At 38.2% G+C, this 17,453-nt stretch overlaps 1 protein-coding gene across 2 annotated transcripts in view; it reads left to right on the forward strand.

Annotated features, from left to right (window-relative positions):
- The window catches only part of LOC133521582 (uncharacterized), a 29,557-nt gene that overhangs the window by 2,464 nt on the left and 9,640 nt on the right, over positions 1–17,453 (forward strand). Inside the window, exons 3-19 of one of the 2 annotated variants that reach the window (XM_061856619.1) lie at positions 500–681; positions 2,758–2,822; positions 4,235–4,410; positions 4,730–4,912; positions 6,013–6,104; positions 6,733–6,776; positions 8,005–8,209; positions 8,701–8,806; positions 9,009–9,209; positions 9,513–9,610; positions 10,505–10,592; positions 11,763–11,902; positions 12,438–12,504; positions 13,910–14,036; positions 14,866–15,076; positions 16,444–16,607; positions 16,892–16,973. In XM_061856619.1, coding sequence (XP_061712603.1) covers positions 4,404–4,410; positions 4,730–4,912; positions 6,013–6,104; positions 6,733–6,776; positions 8,005–8,209; positions 8,701–8,806; positions 9,009–9,209; positions 9,513–9,610; positions 10,505–10,592; positions 11,763–11,902; positions 12,438–12,504; positions 13,910–14,036; positions 14,866–15,076; positions 16,444–16,607; positions 16,892–16,973 — 1,815 coding nt within the window. In that variant the 5' untranslated portion in view covers positions 500–681; positions 2,758–2,822; positions 4,235–4,403. The remainder of the gene's footprint in view (positions 1–499; positions 682–2,757; positions 2,823–4,234; positions 4,411–4,729; positions 4,913–6,012; positions 6,105–6,732; positions 6,777–8,004; positions 8,210–8,700; positions 8,807–9,008; positions 9,210–9,512; positions 9,611–10,504; positions 10,593–11,762; positions 11,903–12,437; positions 12,505–13,909; positions 14,037–14,865; positions 15,077–16,443; positions 16,608–16,891; positions 16,974–17,453) is intronic. The other variant, XM_061856618.1, reaches the window with a different exon arrangement.

Consider the following 17,453-nt stretch of genomic DNA (forward strand, 5'->3'; position numbering starts at 1 on the left):
GGTTATTTTTTATTTCATTGTTTTTCAGAACGAATAAAGGAAAAACTCATTTTATTAACATCACGAGTTATCCCGTGACGCAGATCAGTAGGCTTATTTGGTTATGTTTCCGGTTTGATCATATTATAATTTGATTATTATCCTCCTGATGCGCTATAGTACTAATGTAGTTTGGAATAAGTATTTTCACCTCAGCAGCTCGAACAAGTCTACTTTCGTCACTCCAGGGTGTGAGACAAAGTAGCTTTTAGTTAAGGCCATGTATACAGGAATATTTCTAGAAGCTTTCGTCATAAAGATGATGCCTTTCATTCATGAATGTAAATAAATGTGGTTAACTTTACTTGATGCTGATTTTTTTTCTACTGATGTGAAAAGTTGCATGTGTCACACGAGAGCAAAGTTATTTTACATTTCGTGTTTTTGAGTCCCTCGCTATGCTTGAACGTTTTTCAGAAATATTGGTAAAGATAAGTACGATATCGGTTTTAAATTTCAGGTAATTACTGTTTCTTCTTTCCCTAAACCTGGTAAAAAAAAAACTTGCAGTGATCGGTGCCCCCCTTTACGACGAGACTGGACGCGTATACCAGCGATCCGTGCAAGATATCTTGCAAGGAGAAACAACTTGTGATCCACTTCAGATCGACTTTGCAGCTTTAAATATCACCTATAACCGTAGTAAGTATTATAACTTCTCTATTCAAATTACAGGACTAATCACTACACAGGAATTAATCTTTGCAAATACAATATTATAAAATGGAATGCGAAAGTATCTCTGTGTCGGCCCGATTCGAAGAATGAGATACGACAATGAAAAGTTCTGGTTTAGATAAGTTCTCATTTAGATATCGTTTGTATGTCGTATAATTGGCAGAAGCAGCTCGATTCGGGCAACCAATGTCACTTTGACGGTAGAAATATCGTAGAAAGATCTTGTTGGGATCACAGCAGAATCGAAATAAACGTCAATTTTGACATGTTTTCATTAATAAATAAATAAATAAATATCAGGGGAAACCTTACGCAGATCAACCTAGCCCCAAACTAAGCAAATCTTGTACTATGTTTACTAGACGACGAAATACATACTTATAAAGATAAATACATACTTATAGGCATAGAAAACACCCATGACTCAGGAACAAATATCTGTGTTCATCACACAAATAAATGCTCTTACCAGGAGTCGAACCCAGGACCATCGGCTTCATAGGCACCGTCTATACCTATAGGTATAAGAAGCACCTTATATGATCTGAGGCACCGTCACTACCCACTAGGCCAGACCGGTCTATTACGAGTATCATCACCATTCTACGCAGACGAGGTTACTGTCAGAAGCTAGTAATAAACAAAAAAAAACTATACACAGAGAACCTATGGTGCAACTAGGTGGTACTCACTATGGCGGTGGTGCCATCTTTTGAATCTGGCTCATCTGACCCTCTATTGATAGTCTCTCAAGTTGGTCAAATCTGCTAGTTAAGAAATGTTTTCAAAAATGGCTATCAGAATTATTCAAAATTATTTTCGTTGTCTTTTTTCTGACCACTCTGTCACGCTTGTATCTTTTACACGTATACATACAACGCGTCTGGCCAACTCTATTGTAACATCTGCAAGAGTCTTTAAGTCCAAGTTTGGCCTGGCTACATTTGGGTGTAATCTGTAATTGCTGAGAATATATATATCTATTTCTTTTATCAAATAATAAAGTTAAAGTGCTATAGTTAAAAACAATATAAACAACTGGGTTTCTTTCTTCGCGTGGCAAAACCTTTTCGAAGACCTCTCACTTATAAACTTCTTTATAATAGTTACGTTCGCAGCAGATTGGAATTTGCTTCTGTGGTTTGGAATCCTTTCTTTAATGTCCATAAGACTCGAATTGAAAGACTCCAGAAAAAGTTCATTAAAGCACTGGAATTTCGAGTGGGTCGTAACTATGTAAATTACGCTTCCTCGGCTACACATCATAATATCCAGCCACTTTCACTTAGACGGTCCTGTACAGATTTAGTATTTTTATTCAAAATTATTAATAATATTGTAGATGCCCCCGACTTATTACATAAAATTGGTTTCCGTGTCCCCCGTAGAAATGAACGTAGTTGTCGCAGTAAGGCATTATTTAGCATTTCTAACAGCAGAACGAAATACGCACAGCATTCATATATTGGGCGCGCATGTAGGCAGTACAATGAAAAATGTATGGACGCAGATTTGTTTTGCAATTCATTAGGCCTCTTTAAAAGAGCAGTATATTCTTTTCTAAAATAACGGTGAAAAGTTGCAGCAACCTGATAATAGGTACCTGTGATTTAAGTATTTTCTCAGTTCTCTACATATATATATATATATTTTTTTATATAAATTTACGCTTTTGTTATGTACGCTATAAGTTTACACTATTATTATTTTTTCAATTGTACATCGAATAATTTAAAATTAGGAAACTATAGGTCTATAACGAAATCAATCCATAGCTATTAGCTAAGTTGCTCATATGTTTATTTTAAGACTGTTTGTTTCTCAATAAATTAAAAAAAAAAAAAAAAAAAAATCATCTTATACAAAAAGCTACTTCGTCACATATTTTGGGGACAAAAACAAGACAACGAAAAGAATTTTGACCCATTTAGTTATTTTTTTTTTGTTAAAAGAAACACCTCTTTGGCATACATAACTATGTATTACATAGTTATTGTTGCTATACGTTTTATTGTTTAATCTACTTGTACTTGTTTCCAGCTCTCAGCCCAGACCAACACTTTTACCTGGGTGCGTCCATAGCTGCAACCGAAAAGCTTTTTGTGGTATGTACAAGACAATCTATTATTAAAGTTCCTTGGGTGATGACTGCTATAGTTATCGGCCCCTCCATAGTAACTGACCACTCTTAATAATGCAGAAAGAAATACGGCAATTAAAAAACATCCATGGTGGACCCGGGTACGTCCTTAAACTACGTCCAAAAGAGAGGTATGGGCATTGTGAATGCCATCTCGCTGTGTGTGGTAGGGCACAGCACAGCGGATGTCATTACAGATCAAGAGCAGAGCCCAACTGGGGAAGTACCTCGACCTAACAGAAAACTGCAGCCAAATAACACTAGACCTTACTCATAGTGTTGCGTTCCTGCCGGTGACGGTAAGGTTGCCAGAGCTCAACGTGGTTTAGGGTCGGCAACTCGCATGTAACTCCTCTGGAGTTACAAACGTCATAGACTACGGAGACTGCTTACCATCAGGCGGGCCGTATGCTTGTTTGCCACCGACGAAGTATAATAAAAAAGTATGAAATCGAATGTACTCGTCCATACAAAAAGAGAAAATGTTTTTCTACTTCTAAATATTTTCCATTCTCCATGATTTTTTTATATGTAATTGTCATGATGAAAAACTAGGTGATAGATTCCCTTTACATAAAAAAAATAACCTATGTATAAATTTAGAATATATTATGCTGAACCGATCGACATCAAAATCAAAGCGATATGTTAAGATTTAGTATGTGGAAACCAGCGAACAAAAAACATAATGTTTATTATCAATCGCTGGTGGAAACAGTTTTCTTTCGAAATGCAATTTCATAGAAAAAGTACCGTCACTTCGTCAGGATCGTAAAGCTATTCTTCCCTCTTAAGAATGGTCAATTACTATGGAGGGGCCAATAACTATAGCATTCCACCACCACCATCCACCATCATCTTAGGTATCGCGCTTGTACATGGATCAAGTTTTTTACATTTGTTTTGTCTTAGAGTTATCAGACGATTCTTGGTTCAAAAAATTACTAAATTTTACAATTAGACCTTCAAATTAATCAATCTTCTAAAAAAAAAAAACCAGTAACGCAGACTAAGCAACCTGTAGGTACAATCACATATATCGGAGCGGCTAAGATGCTCTCAAAGTCACATGACTTTAAAAAAGTTAATATCCCGCTCCTTCGTTAGTTCATTTAGACTTTTACCAGCTCGTAGTAGAAAACTATTCGTTAATTACGCGACGAAAAAGGAATTGTACGGTCACGTCTGAAAATATCGATACGAACAAAGTGCCAAAAACATGTATCCACTATTCTAATATAAGGGCCATAAGGTCGTGTATACATATTTTTTCACTTCGATCGTCTCGATGTTTTCAGACGTGACTGTATTATATTGACATCTTGGCTAGGCCCCGAGGTATGATTATGTACCTAAATGTGTATTTTTCATTACCAGACGTGTGCACCATTGCGGACCGCGTACGGCGCATATTTTGACGGGGCTGGGACGAAGACGAAAGACGTTTTCGGCGCGTACGGAGCCTGCTTTACATACGATAGAAGCCAAAAAGCACACGCGTGCCTAAACTACGGCTTGGAGCATACGTTACAGAAGAAAAAAAACTATGGATGGTATATATTTAAAAAGATAAAGATTATTTTTCAAGTTTTATGCATATTACAATGCGCTTGTCACTTTTTCTCTCTCTTAGCCCGTCTCTACCCTTCGGGTGTAGGCATCCTTCATTTTATGACACTCGTCACGGTTCTGTGCGACCTGGAGCCACTTCTTCCCCGCAGTCCTTTTGATGTCGTCGTCCCAACGCATCGGGGGTCTACGTTGAGGACAATGCGCTTATGAACGTCAAAGTAGACAATGCGCTTATGAATGTCAAAGTAGACAAATAGCCGTTATTTCGTTAAGTATATTTATTTAAGTTTTTTTTTTCAGTTTACGCATACGGCAGTTCTGGTTGGAGTGTCATGATAGATCATGACAAGAACAAAATAATAATATCAAAGTCTTTCAACACTCCTGATCTGTCTTACAGCACTTTGGATCTAAGTCACAAATACAAAGCTTTGTCTTCGAACCCATCATTAGCACTTGAGAAAAATGAATTTACAAGCTTTGGTGAGGCAATTTTCCGATATATATAAAGCCCCATTAGACGGTTTAAAAACTTGCATGCAATAATACGATATATCTACACAGTTCGTGTCACTCGCGATGACACGTAGATTTGTCAAATCTAACCTTTAATTACATGGCATTACTAGTCAAAACATGCGTCGTCGTGAATGACACGATACATTGCTAACTACAAAGTACAATGCAATCAGTCGATCGACCAAATACCGAAAAGTAACGAAAATTGCATGCAAGTTCTTGATTTCTGTTTATATTATTCAATCATTGAAAATGTGAAAAAAGTTACAAAATATTACGAGTTCAGGAAGCTACGTACTATTGAATGGATGCAATTTCACCATTGTTAATTGTTATATGTATGATCATGTATCAAACATTAGATAGATTACTTAAACATAAACTGCCGGTTGTGGTTATACTCCATTAGTTTACCTACCATTATCGCCATATACCACACTCGAGGGGTCATTTTGCGGGCACGGCAGTTAGTAACGTTTTTGTAACTTGGTATTTATGATGCATGATTATTCCCTCGCGTCGAATGATGATCTATAAGACAGTTGCTTCAAGTCTCTTTTGGTTGGGTTTAATAAAAAAAAATGCAAATATGTTTATACCGTATTTCTATTTCTTAAAAGTTACATGCCAAGTAAATTAGTGTACTAAACATCTAAAAAAAATCTACATTGGTACAGTTACGTGACATTTACTCTATATATCCATCCATCCATCACTCGACGCAACAAATTAAAATAATACATCATTATAATTAAATACCAGATTACAAATAATAACTACAAATTCTTTATTTTGGAATCTCGAAAATTTATTGATTTATTTGCAGACGTTACTAACGTGCCCGCAAAATACCCCCTCGAGTGCGATGTAATATTATCGTGTTACAAATGTTACATGTTATAAAACTAATTCTAATTTTTATGGCTTCGTTATTATATTTAATAAAATTATTCAAGTATAAAAATGATTGTAAATTAGTCACTTTTATCTCTATCCTTTTGAGCTAGATGGCTGCTACTGCTGCTGAGGATTACATCCTTTATAAATTATTCCATTTTTTTTAGGAAAAGCGATGACATTTGGAAATTACTTCGACAAAGATAAAAACAAGACTTTCTACGCTTTTAGTTTGAGATACATGTCTGGAAAAGGAGCGGTAAGAATATATTTAATGATTAATAGATAAAGGTACCTAATTTAAATTAAATATCGTACGTACGTATGTTTATTTTCACGCACTCTTTGTACCTACAGTTAAGGTAAGGAACACATTGTCAAAAATCAATTATGTATGCTTTTTATGTAAGATTAAATTAATCAGGGATAATACTCACTTAGGGTTTGCACGATGGATCTGAAATGTATATGGGAAGATGCGCGGATCCGGATCAGAGGCGGCGTTAGACGTGGGAGACGTGGGCCACCGCCTACGGTCCGAGGAGCCTCGCGCCTCAAATAAGGATATCTTGAACACAACGAAAATATGTTCGTTATTTCTTGCGTCACTAGAGGGCCTCGTTAAACGTACCTTTCCCACATAACATTTTGGTCTAGCCCCGTCACTGATCCAGACCCAGATCCGGATAATTTCATACATTTCAGATCCCTCCTCCGTTTTGCGTCATTTGGCTAGCGGAAAACCATAATCGGACTATTTTTGTACCTACCTGTTATATCTAACAATGGCTTGGTTTGGTTCGATTTGGTATTAAATGAACTTGGTAGGTACTAAAAACGTTACATAGCCTAGCCTAGCCAATATTAAAAAATAAGTAACCTTTCAGATTGCTTTCTACCATAATGACGGAACGTGGAAGCCATTGCATAGGTATGTAAACTAACGGTTATTTTTGTGTGAAAAATTATGAATTGTTGTTTCTGACCGACTTTTACAAACATCCGCCATGTTAGTAGTCAATGGTTACCTAATTTTTCTTTCGATTTGATGATTGCAGCGCCCTCTGCAATATACTATTATAAGTATTTGGGCATCTATATAGCTCCAGCTTATAAAACAAACGAAATAGACCAAAACCGACAAACCTTTCCTTAAACTAAGATATATACAGTATTTACCTATACATACGAGTATGACTGCAAGACTGCAGGATGGTCGTTGGAGAAAGGAAGCCACGGTGTGGCCCGGACCTACGGGAAAGCGCGGCAGAGGCAAGCCGCGCACGCGCTGGTCAGACGACCTAACGGCAGTCGCTGGCCCAAACTGGATAGCGACAGCATCAGACAGAGAGCTCTGGAAAACCTTGGAGGAGGCCTATGTCCCTATAGAGGGGTTCTCGTACACCCTTTTTATTGACAATTTTATCAGATGTGTATTATTTTATTTTTATTTTTTTGTGTTCGAGAAGTTAAAGGCTTTTTTATTTTATTTATTTATTTTTATTATGAGTATGTCATGCAATAGAGCACAAAAGGTAGCATCCAGGTAGCATCCGTATCCAATGATATAAATAGAACTAAGTTTTCTTCTTCTTCGTGTTGTCCCGGCATCTTGCCACGGCTCATGGGAACCTGGGGTCCGCTTGATAACTAATACCGAGATTTGGCGTAGGCACTAGTTTTACGGAAGCGACTGCCATCTGACTTTGCAACCCTGAGGGTAAACTAGGCCTTGTTTGGATTAGTCCGGTTTCCTCACGATGTTTTCCTTCACCGAAAAGCGACTGGTAAATATCAATATTTCGTACATAAGTTCCGAAAAACTCATGGGTACGAGCCGGGGTTTGAACCAGCGACCTCCGGATTGCAAGTCGCACCAGCGCTTCATGTATAAATAGAACTAATTATGTTACATAAATTACATAATAAAGCTGTCTGCGAATAAATCTTTAATAGAGTACTTTTCTCGTAAGGCAACATTTATTTATTTTTGCACCTACCTTGTCCTATTGTAAATACAAAGTTTCAAAGCCTTCTATGTAGCTAGTCGTTTTAAAACGTAACTACGTTTGTATGCAGAACCGAGCTTGCTGCGGACTCCTAAATGTTTACAAAATATTAAGAACTAATTGATCGAGAAACAAATTTTATTATTACAGCTCAGATTCCATCGGCCGCCGCGCCCGTAGCAAGCCATATAGGCTGGAGGATAAACATGTGGGCAGCATGTTCGGCTCGGCATTGGCCAGCGCCGACGTCACTGGTGACGGCGCAGCGGAACTGTTCGTGGGTGCGCCCGCGCAAGTCTCGGATGCGCGCAGCGCGGATCGGGGCGCGGTGCACGTCTATACTAAATCAAAATCGGTAAGATACGCGGTTGGGTTGAATTTTTCTTTTGGTTGTCTTGATTTTTGCTTTCAATAATGTGTCCAGAAGTGGTAAATTTGCTTTTGAAACGCCACAATATCTGTATCTTTAGGTATTTAAATAAAAGTAAACAAAATCTACCCTCAAATAGCTCCTTGAGCCAGTTGAGGGTAGATGATAACATTACACGATCAAATAATGTAGGTTAAAGTCAGGTCATTCAGTCACAGATCCAGGCGGTTTTATATCTGTTTGTTTACTTTTATTTAATACCTACCTAAAGATACAGAGCATAGATAGCGTTATTTGCAACGTAACATTTTGAACGCCAAAAACAACGTTACTTAGTCGTGCCCACAGCGCCAAGGACAACTATAGGTATGGGTATTCTATATGACTTAGCAAGACATTCTTCAGCCTCAGTGTCAGAGACACATTCAAAAATGTGGAGAAAGTTTTCTGACAAAAAAAAATATTTTGTATTTCAGGATAAGCGAGAAATGGAGCTGAAGCTGGTAATTTGGGGGGTAAAGGATAACGCTCGCTTCGGAACTACGTTGTCCACCAACGATGTGGATGGAGATTCCTATCCTGGTAAATGAAAGAAGAAAACCGTAATATGTATTTGATGATGATGAAACACCCAATTGACAATCGCTTGCGGCACAATTTCCGTGGGGTCATTTTTGCAGCACAATTTCCGTGGGGTCAATTTTGGGGGGGTCAATTTCCGTGGGGTCATTTTTTTGTAATCTAGTCAGACTTTTATTGTTATTCAAGATCCTTGTTTTTGCAGAAATATTTGTTAGCGCTCCATTCGAAAACTCAGGTGTTGGAGCATTGTACATCCTCTGCGGGCACGAAATAAAAAAGGTGAAAGAACCAAAGATTCTAGTCTCTGAACTGAAAAGAACGCAAATAATTAAAAAAGAAACTCTTAAAATCTTTGGATTTAGTCTTCAACCAGTGAGCGACTTTAATGATAATGGTAGTGATGGTAAGTATAACATTTATCAACATTTATTTATGCATTTCCTTATTCGATTGAACTTGTGAATCTTCACATACATATACATATTGGGTGACAATGCAACATGGTACCATCAAGCTGATTTGATGATGGACACAGGAGATGACAATACATTTAATTATGAACTCTGTGATAAAACACCGCATCCTAATTGTGATTTGCTTTGTTAGAACTTAGTAGGTATTTAATTGCCCGTTGAAAGGAAAGTATAGTTAGAAATAAAAGCTTTTATCAAAAATAATGTATTTACATAAAATAATATTTTTACAGAACTAGGCGTGGGGGCTCCGGGCAATTCTAGAGTAACATTGTTTTCGGGAATCCGAGCTATCACGGTGAATGTAACTTCGAAGATCTCTGATTCAGTGGTAAGACGATCGACTATTTTTTTCTTAATTAATTTCACAATGACACGATTTGTGGCTGTGAAATTAATAAGGAAGGAAAAGGAAGTGACGATTTTATTATAATACCAATATTTACCTTCCTCCTTTCTGATTTCTGATTCTGATTTCCACTGAAATTTCATGTTGAATTTCCTATGAGTTTTGGAAATAAAGTGACGTGTATGTACAGTACAGCGGAGGAGGGTATAAAAAGTATGCGATACTGATACAAACTCACTGAGGTGACGTGGTAAGAAAAATGATAGTAACCAGTTTACAATCATTTGATACATTTTTAATGTTTTGATAATTAGATAACATACAATTCTACTTGGAATCAAATTTTATCGTAAAAATTATCTAATTTTGACGTATACTGGATCAAATGCTTGTTGACTCTGCTAAAATACGTGTATAGTTACTGGGTATATATCTACTCTTATACCATCTTCTGTTGTTTCTCCAAATTTTATGAATGTAGACATACTTAATCTGAGAAATTTCGCTAGAACAAATCCAAAATTATATGGAATTAGTCATTAACAAATAAGGAATTTACGTTCTGTTGTACCTTTGAACCGCTTATCTGGAAAATCCTGATTTAGCACTTGCCTCATTATACGTATGAGGTATCGATTGCCTTTCTAGCGTTTACGTTAAACAATAAATAAAATGGTGAAAAATATTTGTAATTTAACAGTATTTAACACTTACTACTTTTTTTTTCGCATTATAATTAAAAACATTGTTTGTATCGTGACAGGTAATAAAATTGTAAATTTAAATCATAAAAAGGGGCTCGCTTCGATTCGCGAATTGGATTTCTGTTAACAATTTTGCCCCATCCTCCCTTATTTCACATTGTATTTGTTTTAGTTGGATCCCGTATCTGGGTTTTCTACTCTCATCTTCTCCTCGTGCATAACTGTGGATTTGCCAGTAAAACCGAGGATAATTACTACAAGTAGGTATCTAGAGACCATTTGTGACGTTCCACGGGTAAGGGTACCTTATGGTTGTTGTTGCTTATGTCACGCATCACCGCATTAGTATCGGAGCGTCGTTAATCGTTAATAAGAGCGTCCTAAGGTACCGTTTCCCGTGGAACGCCACATTTATTTACTTTTAAGATTTCCGAATGAGCTAGTGGTATACCTAGCTAGTTGTACCTTAATATTGCATGGTCACTTAGTGGTGCCATAGAGCTTGCCTATAGGTGAAGACCGACGGTGGCTATAACATACTCGAAAATATCGATATGGGCAGGTAAATTGCCATATTATTATAATGAAGAGTATTGAAAATGAATTAATAATTTGCTGACAGTAAAATAGTTAAGCGTCGTTAAGCTTACTAACATACCTACTCTTAGTAACCCTCCTGTCGACGTATTGTCAGCTAACGCATAAAGTCGAAGGTGGAGGACCCGTGCGAAATCGCATTTTCATACAAAGGTAGTCCCCATTTTCCTCTCTGAATATTGACATTATGGAAATTATTTTTACATAATTTGATGTATTTTAACCATAGCTATGCCCCGAAGTTTGATTTTTTTCGAATTTTGATTTATTATACGAGTTAAGATAATCTAATAATTTGTATTATCTCTGTTTTCGCTCCATATATTTACAATAATCGAATGTAAAAATATTTTTGCAGACATTTTTTTTCCAGAGAGGAAAATGAATGAATGATTATTTTTATTTCATGTAAGACATGGGCACTTATTTTTATTAGTAGAACTTACAAACTAAGGGGTTAGTAGGTACAGCAAACATTAATTTAAAATAAAACAACACTGATGGGGGAATGCAATCCCTCACAGTGCGACAAGTAGGGACAGTCAACCCTATCCGCTATCATTCGTAAGATGCTGTTGGGACTGCCACGCACTGGGCGCACCGGGGATGCTGCGCGTGCACAGTAAAAACAGTCCACATCGCCGTCACGAACATCCCCGATGCGCTACAGAAACGGGGCAGCCCCATCAGCACCCGGAACGCATTGTTCTGGCGTTTGTATGTAGAAGCGGCCGTCCCCTTTTGTCTTAAATTGGCGAATTTTTGTAACTAGCTTTTGTAAGTACCCTTTATTACAGAAATATGTAAAACATTATATTTGTTTTGTGTTACAGAGTTGTTGGTAAAGAATGTGATAAGCGGGAATGGGGCATTTAATCACAGCGGCGAAGCCACCTACAAAATCGATTTAGCGTCAAAAGAACACAGTATAGAAGTCGGTAGCCTCAGAGAATATTGTAGGAATATCACTATTGTAAGTTCATCAGTATTTTTTAATCGACTTCAAAAAGAGGAGTTGATGGGAGTGGAGCTGAGCTTTGAGAATTTTGGGTGAATATATCTGTCGCGTTGATGGAGGTGGCCCTAAAATTAGTGCGATAGAGACAACTGTAGCTTAGATGAAAAAACCTGCGTAAAAAACACAAAAATCGAAGTTTCACACTTGACTGTTTCCCCCTTCAAAACTTAAGCCATATTTATGAAATTTTGGAATCTAAATGATAATAAAATTATCTGTGTCGGACTGTTTTTCTTTTTGGGATACTTGATATCAGATTTGAATACCACGCTTCTCTTTGCGGCATGACGGTTATGGCACAACTGCAGTAGAGGTAGTTTTAGCATTTGCATGGAAAACCGTGCATTTACACTTGAAAAGCAACATTGTTGTTTTTTAAACAAAAATAAAATAAAATAAAATATTTTTATTTTACGTAAGTTTTTTAAATTTTGTTACTAATTTGTTCATCAAATCTAACAGAGTACTTACCTACAACATGTTTTTACAGGTTGATGCATCTTTCTGCATTGTCAACACAACGGTATCAACCATGGAACGTATTGAAGATCACGAAGGTAAAAATGTAAATCTATTGATATTATTACATCAGCGTCTAGTCAGCGCTCTAAGAGCTATCCCACACTAGCGTCTCCCGAGTGTCGGCGTCTAGTCAACTCTATGGCTGCTGCTCGATGCTACGATGGCGCAACTGCACAGCGACGCCATTTTCCATAGCGCTGACTAGACGCCGACGCTCAAAAGACGCTAGTGGCCCTAAGTTGATTACAAAGACACTAGTAGGTAAATGGGCATTTTTTTACAGATCATGATTTTTTTATAGCGGCGTTCTTCCTACTGGCGGCAGTGTATATATTATATACACTAAAGTTTGTCATCTTTTACCACGGAATTTTTGAATTTATACCTGATTGAGGAAAGGGCTATGATTTTAGTAATCTTTGTACCATCAGCCGTAAACATGCATGGCCACTTTATTAATGAATTCATTCATAATTCCTCCATGAAATTTCGCAGCTCACTGTAGCACTGTACATATAGGATGTTTATTTAGTCGCCTGTAATAATTTACGGGGTGAATATATAGGTCATACTGAGCAACTTTTACTTTTTTTTTTATATACTATGTCGGTGGCAAACAAGCATACGGCCCGCCTGATGGTAAGCAGCCTCCGTAGCCTACCGCTGCCTGCTGTAGCCTGCGTAGCGTAGTACTATGGGACCAACCCTGAAATCGTGAAAAAAATTTGTCTGTTTCATACATTTTGGCTGTCTGACCTTGACATTTTCTATGGGAGAGTAATTTTTTCCCGCGATTTCGGAGTTGGTCCCATAGTAAAAGTTGCTCAGTATGACCTATATATTTAGCCCATAAATTATTGCAGGTGACTAAATAATGAACCGTATGGCTGTTGTCTGTTCCACCGTTAGCTTTCTAACTACTGCGCATATTATGGATGGTTTTACCCACGTGATAAAATAGCTGTCACTTGTTAACAGTGTTGCAGAATGGAGTTATTATAGCAACATTAAAAACTTTACTGGTTTCCATGGTAACATGAAACAATGTGAACATTTTTCTTCTTATACAATATAATATTTGTAATGAACGTACTTATGGATTTTTAATTAATAAATTTACAATAGTTCAGCCTTTAATAAACACCGCTGGATAGAAAGTGACGGATACTGTTTTATCACACTGTCACGACGTAGACAAGAACGACCATCATATCCGTTCTGAGCTGCTTTTGGCATTTGATAATCGATTTGTTTTCATGACACGCTCAGGTTACATGGGTTATATTTTGTAAGCGAATTAGGAAGAGACAGAACTTCAAAAGTTTAACCCAACAAGCACTATGTCAAATATGGCACTTCTATGGGATATATATAAACTGTCGCTGCCAAGTCATTGCAAAGTTAACGTGGTGTACTCGAATGAAAGTTTTATTTTTCCAGAATTTAATAAAACTTGGGTGACACTGAGCGCAATGAGCGAGTTGACAAGATCAAACCGCTTCGAGTGCGTTTGTCCAAAACCGGGTTGCGCGCCCGAGCTCAACGCAGAACTGCGATGGTCTGGGAGGTATTCAACTGTTCAAATTCTTTTAGGGCGCCCGCGAGCTGGCGCGGTTGCACGTAGCGGGTGAGCGGGTTAAGGTTCCTTCTCCCGCAAAATACCTTAAAACTAAGTTACTCTGAACCATTTTTTATATTAAATATGACACTTTTTAAGTTGAACAAAATATATAACAATCTACAAGATATGAGTAATCTATTCTGATAATCAATTTTAATTTAAATAAGTAAAGAAAAAAAAATTTATTTACCCCTATTTCTTTCACTTATTACTACTGCAAATTTTATCGAAAATATATAAAACTTTACCATTTTGCTCACAAAACATTTTAGGATGATTTGGTTTTCTTGCTTTTTGCACCTTCATAAAACTATGCCTCATTTTGTAAAAAAATAAGCCTAAATCCCACCTAGATTCCTTCCTACCATTACCTCGCTCTCGTCCTCGTCTCGTCAGTGCGGGGCAAATCGCGTTGCTAGACGGACCTGTGCTGCGTTGCGCGCGCGAGCAAGCGAAATTCTATTTCAAACGTATAGTTTTGCGCACTCGAAGTTTTGCAGCGGTTGGTGCGGTGAGGGGTATAAGCTCCGCCCATACGCGCGAGGTCATTGGCGTCGGGTATTCACGAAAAATAGTATGAGCAACGCAAACTGGCGTGTACCTTTTTTGACCGCGGATTTTACCTACAATGGCATACTCCATGTGCCTGCGCCCGCTCCGTGCCTTGGCGCCAGCTAGCGGACTTCCTTTAAGGAGTTTTATGCCTATGCCATTTCGTCAGGCCTAGATCGTAGATCCTGCAACTAAACTGAATAAAAACCCCAACTTTTTTTAGCTATTATCCCAACGAAGAAACCGACTACCTCATCGGATCGTCCAAGTTCGAGACGGTGAAAGTAGCGGTCCACAACACTGGCACTAAGGGCTGCAGAAGCTGTACTGTAATACGCGTGTGCGGTGATTTGGATCATCAGCTGCAATGCCAACGCGAGCGCAACGGTGTTCGCTACATGTGCCCTTTGGAGAGCTTCATGGGAAATACTACCGTAAGACTATTTGTATAGAGTTCAAATTTCCAGGGTGCTTATGTTATGTTCGTCGATATTGCAAGTGGTGTTACCGTCGCCATCATATATATCGGAGCCACTGAGGTGCTTGCTCAAAAATATCTGAACATACAATAGAGGCATGTTGAGATATTTGTGAGCAGTGAGCAGCTTGGCCACTACGATATATCCGATGGTGGCTTTAATCGCCAAATACTTGCCCAGGGTACATAACCATCGTGCCAATCCTTAACGCTCCGCAGCGTAGTATAGTCATCTCTCTCTGCCCTGGCACGTACGTGGCGATTAGTCACCGTCAGATATATCGTAGTGGCCAAGGTGCTCGCAAATTTCTGCACATACCTCTATTGTGTGTTCAGATATTTTTGAGCACCTCGGCGGCTCCAATATGATGGCGACTGTAACATCCAGTTTTGGCCGAACGTTAATTAGAATTGAACATTAACCATTACAAATTGAACCGTAAACTGTAACCGGCCGTTACGGTTTCGGGTTCAATTTGTAATGGTTAATGGTCAATTCTAATTAACGTTCGGCTAACACTGGCACGAGTAACACCACTTGCAATATCGACGTGAGCACAGCGATCTTTACATTTGCTCTTGCACTTGCGCTTGAATATTTCGCGGGAAATACTACCATAAGACTATTGCCATAAGGTTTGCGACTGGTTAGGCTAGTAAGGTAAATGTGGTTAAGATAGCCATATACATTTGTTGATTGGGATCGTCATAGAGCAAGAACTGTGGCATTTGAAATTTTGAATACGTTCTTCTCTCAGATCAAAGAGAATTTGAAATAGAGGTGGATTGCCCAAGAATTTTTTCTAGCCACAGTATATTTACTGTCATTTTTCGACACATGAATAAAACTTTTAGAATGCCATTTGACTTTGATCCGTAGCCTTTCACTGATATGTGTTAAATTCCGCGCCATCTTACCGGGCATCGGCTAAAGGTTGTGGCGCCATCGTTCGAAACGATATCGCCATATCTTTAGCCTTTGATCTACATATTAGCGCCATTTTTTGATATTTAACAAATTTAACACAAATCAGTGAAAGACTAAGGATCAAAGTCAAATGGCGTTCTGAAAGTTTTAATCATGCGTCGAAAGATGGCAGCAGATGACGTTCTAAAAGTTTTAATCATGTGTCGAAAGATGGCAGCAAATTTATTGTGGCTACAAAGTTTTCTTTGACAATCCACCTCTATTTCAAATTCTCTTTGCTTAGAAACGAAGAGCTTTGCTCCTTTTGTTCAACGGACTACTAAGGATTGATTTTAAGGATGTGCTGTTGTGCGGCAAAAAGTTAATAAAAGTCAAACACCTGCATATTTTTTCAGAAAACAATCGAGATTCAGTTAGTGATGGACACATTAAATAATCAGGAAATCAATTTTACTGTGGACGTGGAGGTCCGAGATGATTGTGAGGAGCCGGGGCCAAAGACTTCTCTGACAGTTCCCTACAACTTCACCAAAGTGTTCAACAATGTCATCGTTAATGGGTATGCTAACGTATTACGTTCAATTTCGTACTATCCGACTACTTAAGGATGACTGACGCTAGATCGGGCCATGGCTTGGCCGGAGCTTCCGGATGCTTCGTTTTTTATGTAAAAGCACCACGTGATCACTGATCAGCCGTCGTAGAAAATTACGTGTCGGACGCCTGGGCCCGGGCCCGTCTCGATCTAGCGTGAGTGAGTGAGTAAGGCTTTATTTGCTCTCTTAAGGTGAGATTCCACCAGTGTGTGGCAATGGCAAGTACAAAACTTATTTTTGTTCACAGAACTTCTATGAACCGTGAAATAGCAGACACAGAAATTCAGGATGAAAGTGAAGAAATAATCTTCCACGAACAAACTTATACAGTAAGTATCTGAAATTTTGCACAATGGGCATTGAAGAAAGTAGAACTTAGTAACTATTCATTAATAAATAATAATAAAATTATTCAGCCTATTTACCTACGTCCCACTGCTGGGCACAGGCCTCCTCTCATGCGCGAGAGGGTTTGGGTTATAGTCCCCACGCTGGCTCAATGCGGGTTGGAGACTTCACATACCTTTGAATTCCTTCGCGGATGTATGCAGGTTTCCTCACGATGTTTTCTTTCACCGAAAAGCTAGTGGTAAATACCAAATGATACTCCGTTTATAAGTCCTGAAAAACTCAGGATTTACCGCGATCTCCGGATTGAAAGTCTGACGTCAAATCCACTCGGCCCCCACCGCTTTTTTACTATGAATGAGACATTTTAAAAAACCCCTTCGCTATATGCCAACAAAATCCATTTTATGCCAAAAACTCGTCACATAATTTTAGAAAAGTGCTGATACTCTTCAAACAAC

The sequence above is a fragment of the Cydia pomonella genome, chromosome 9 (genome assembly GCF_033807575.1).
Source record: "Cydia pomonella isolate Wapato2018A chromosome 9, ilCydPomo1, whole genome shotgun sequence".
NCBI classification, from domain to species: domain Eukaryota; kingdom Metazoa; phylum Arthropoda; class Insecta; order Lepidoptera; family Tortricidae; genus Cydia; species Cydia pomonella.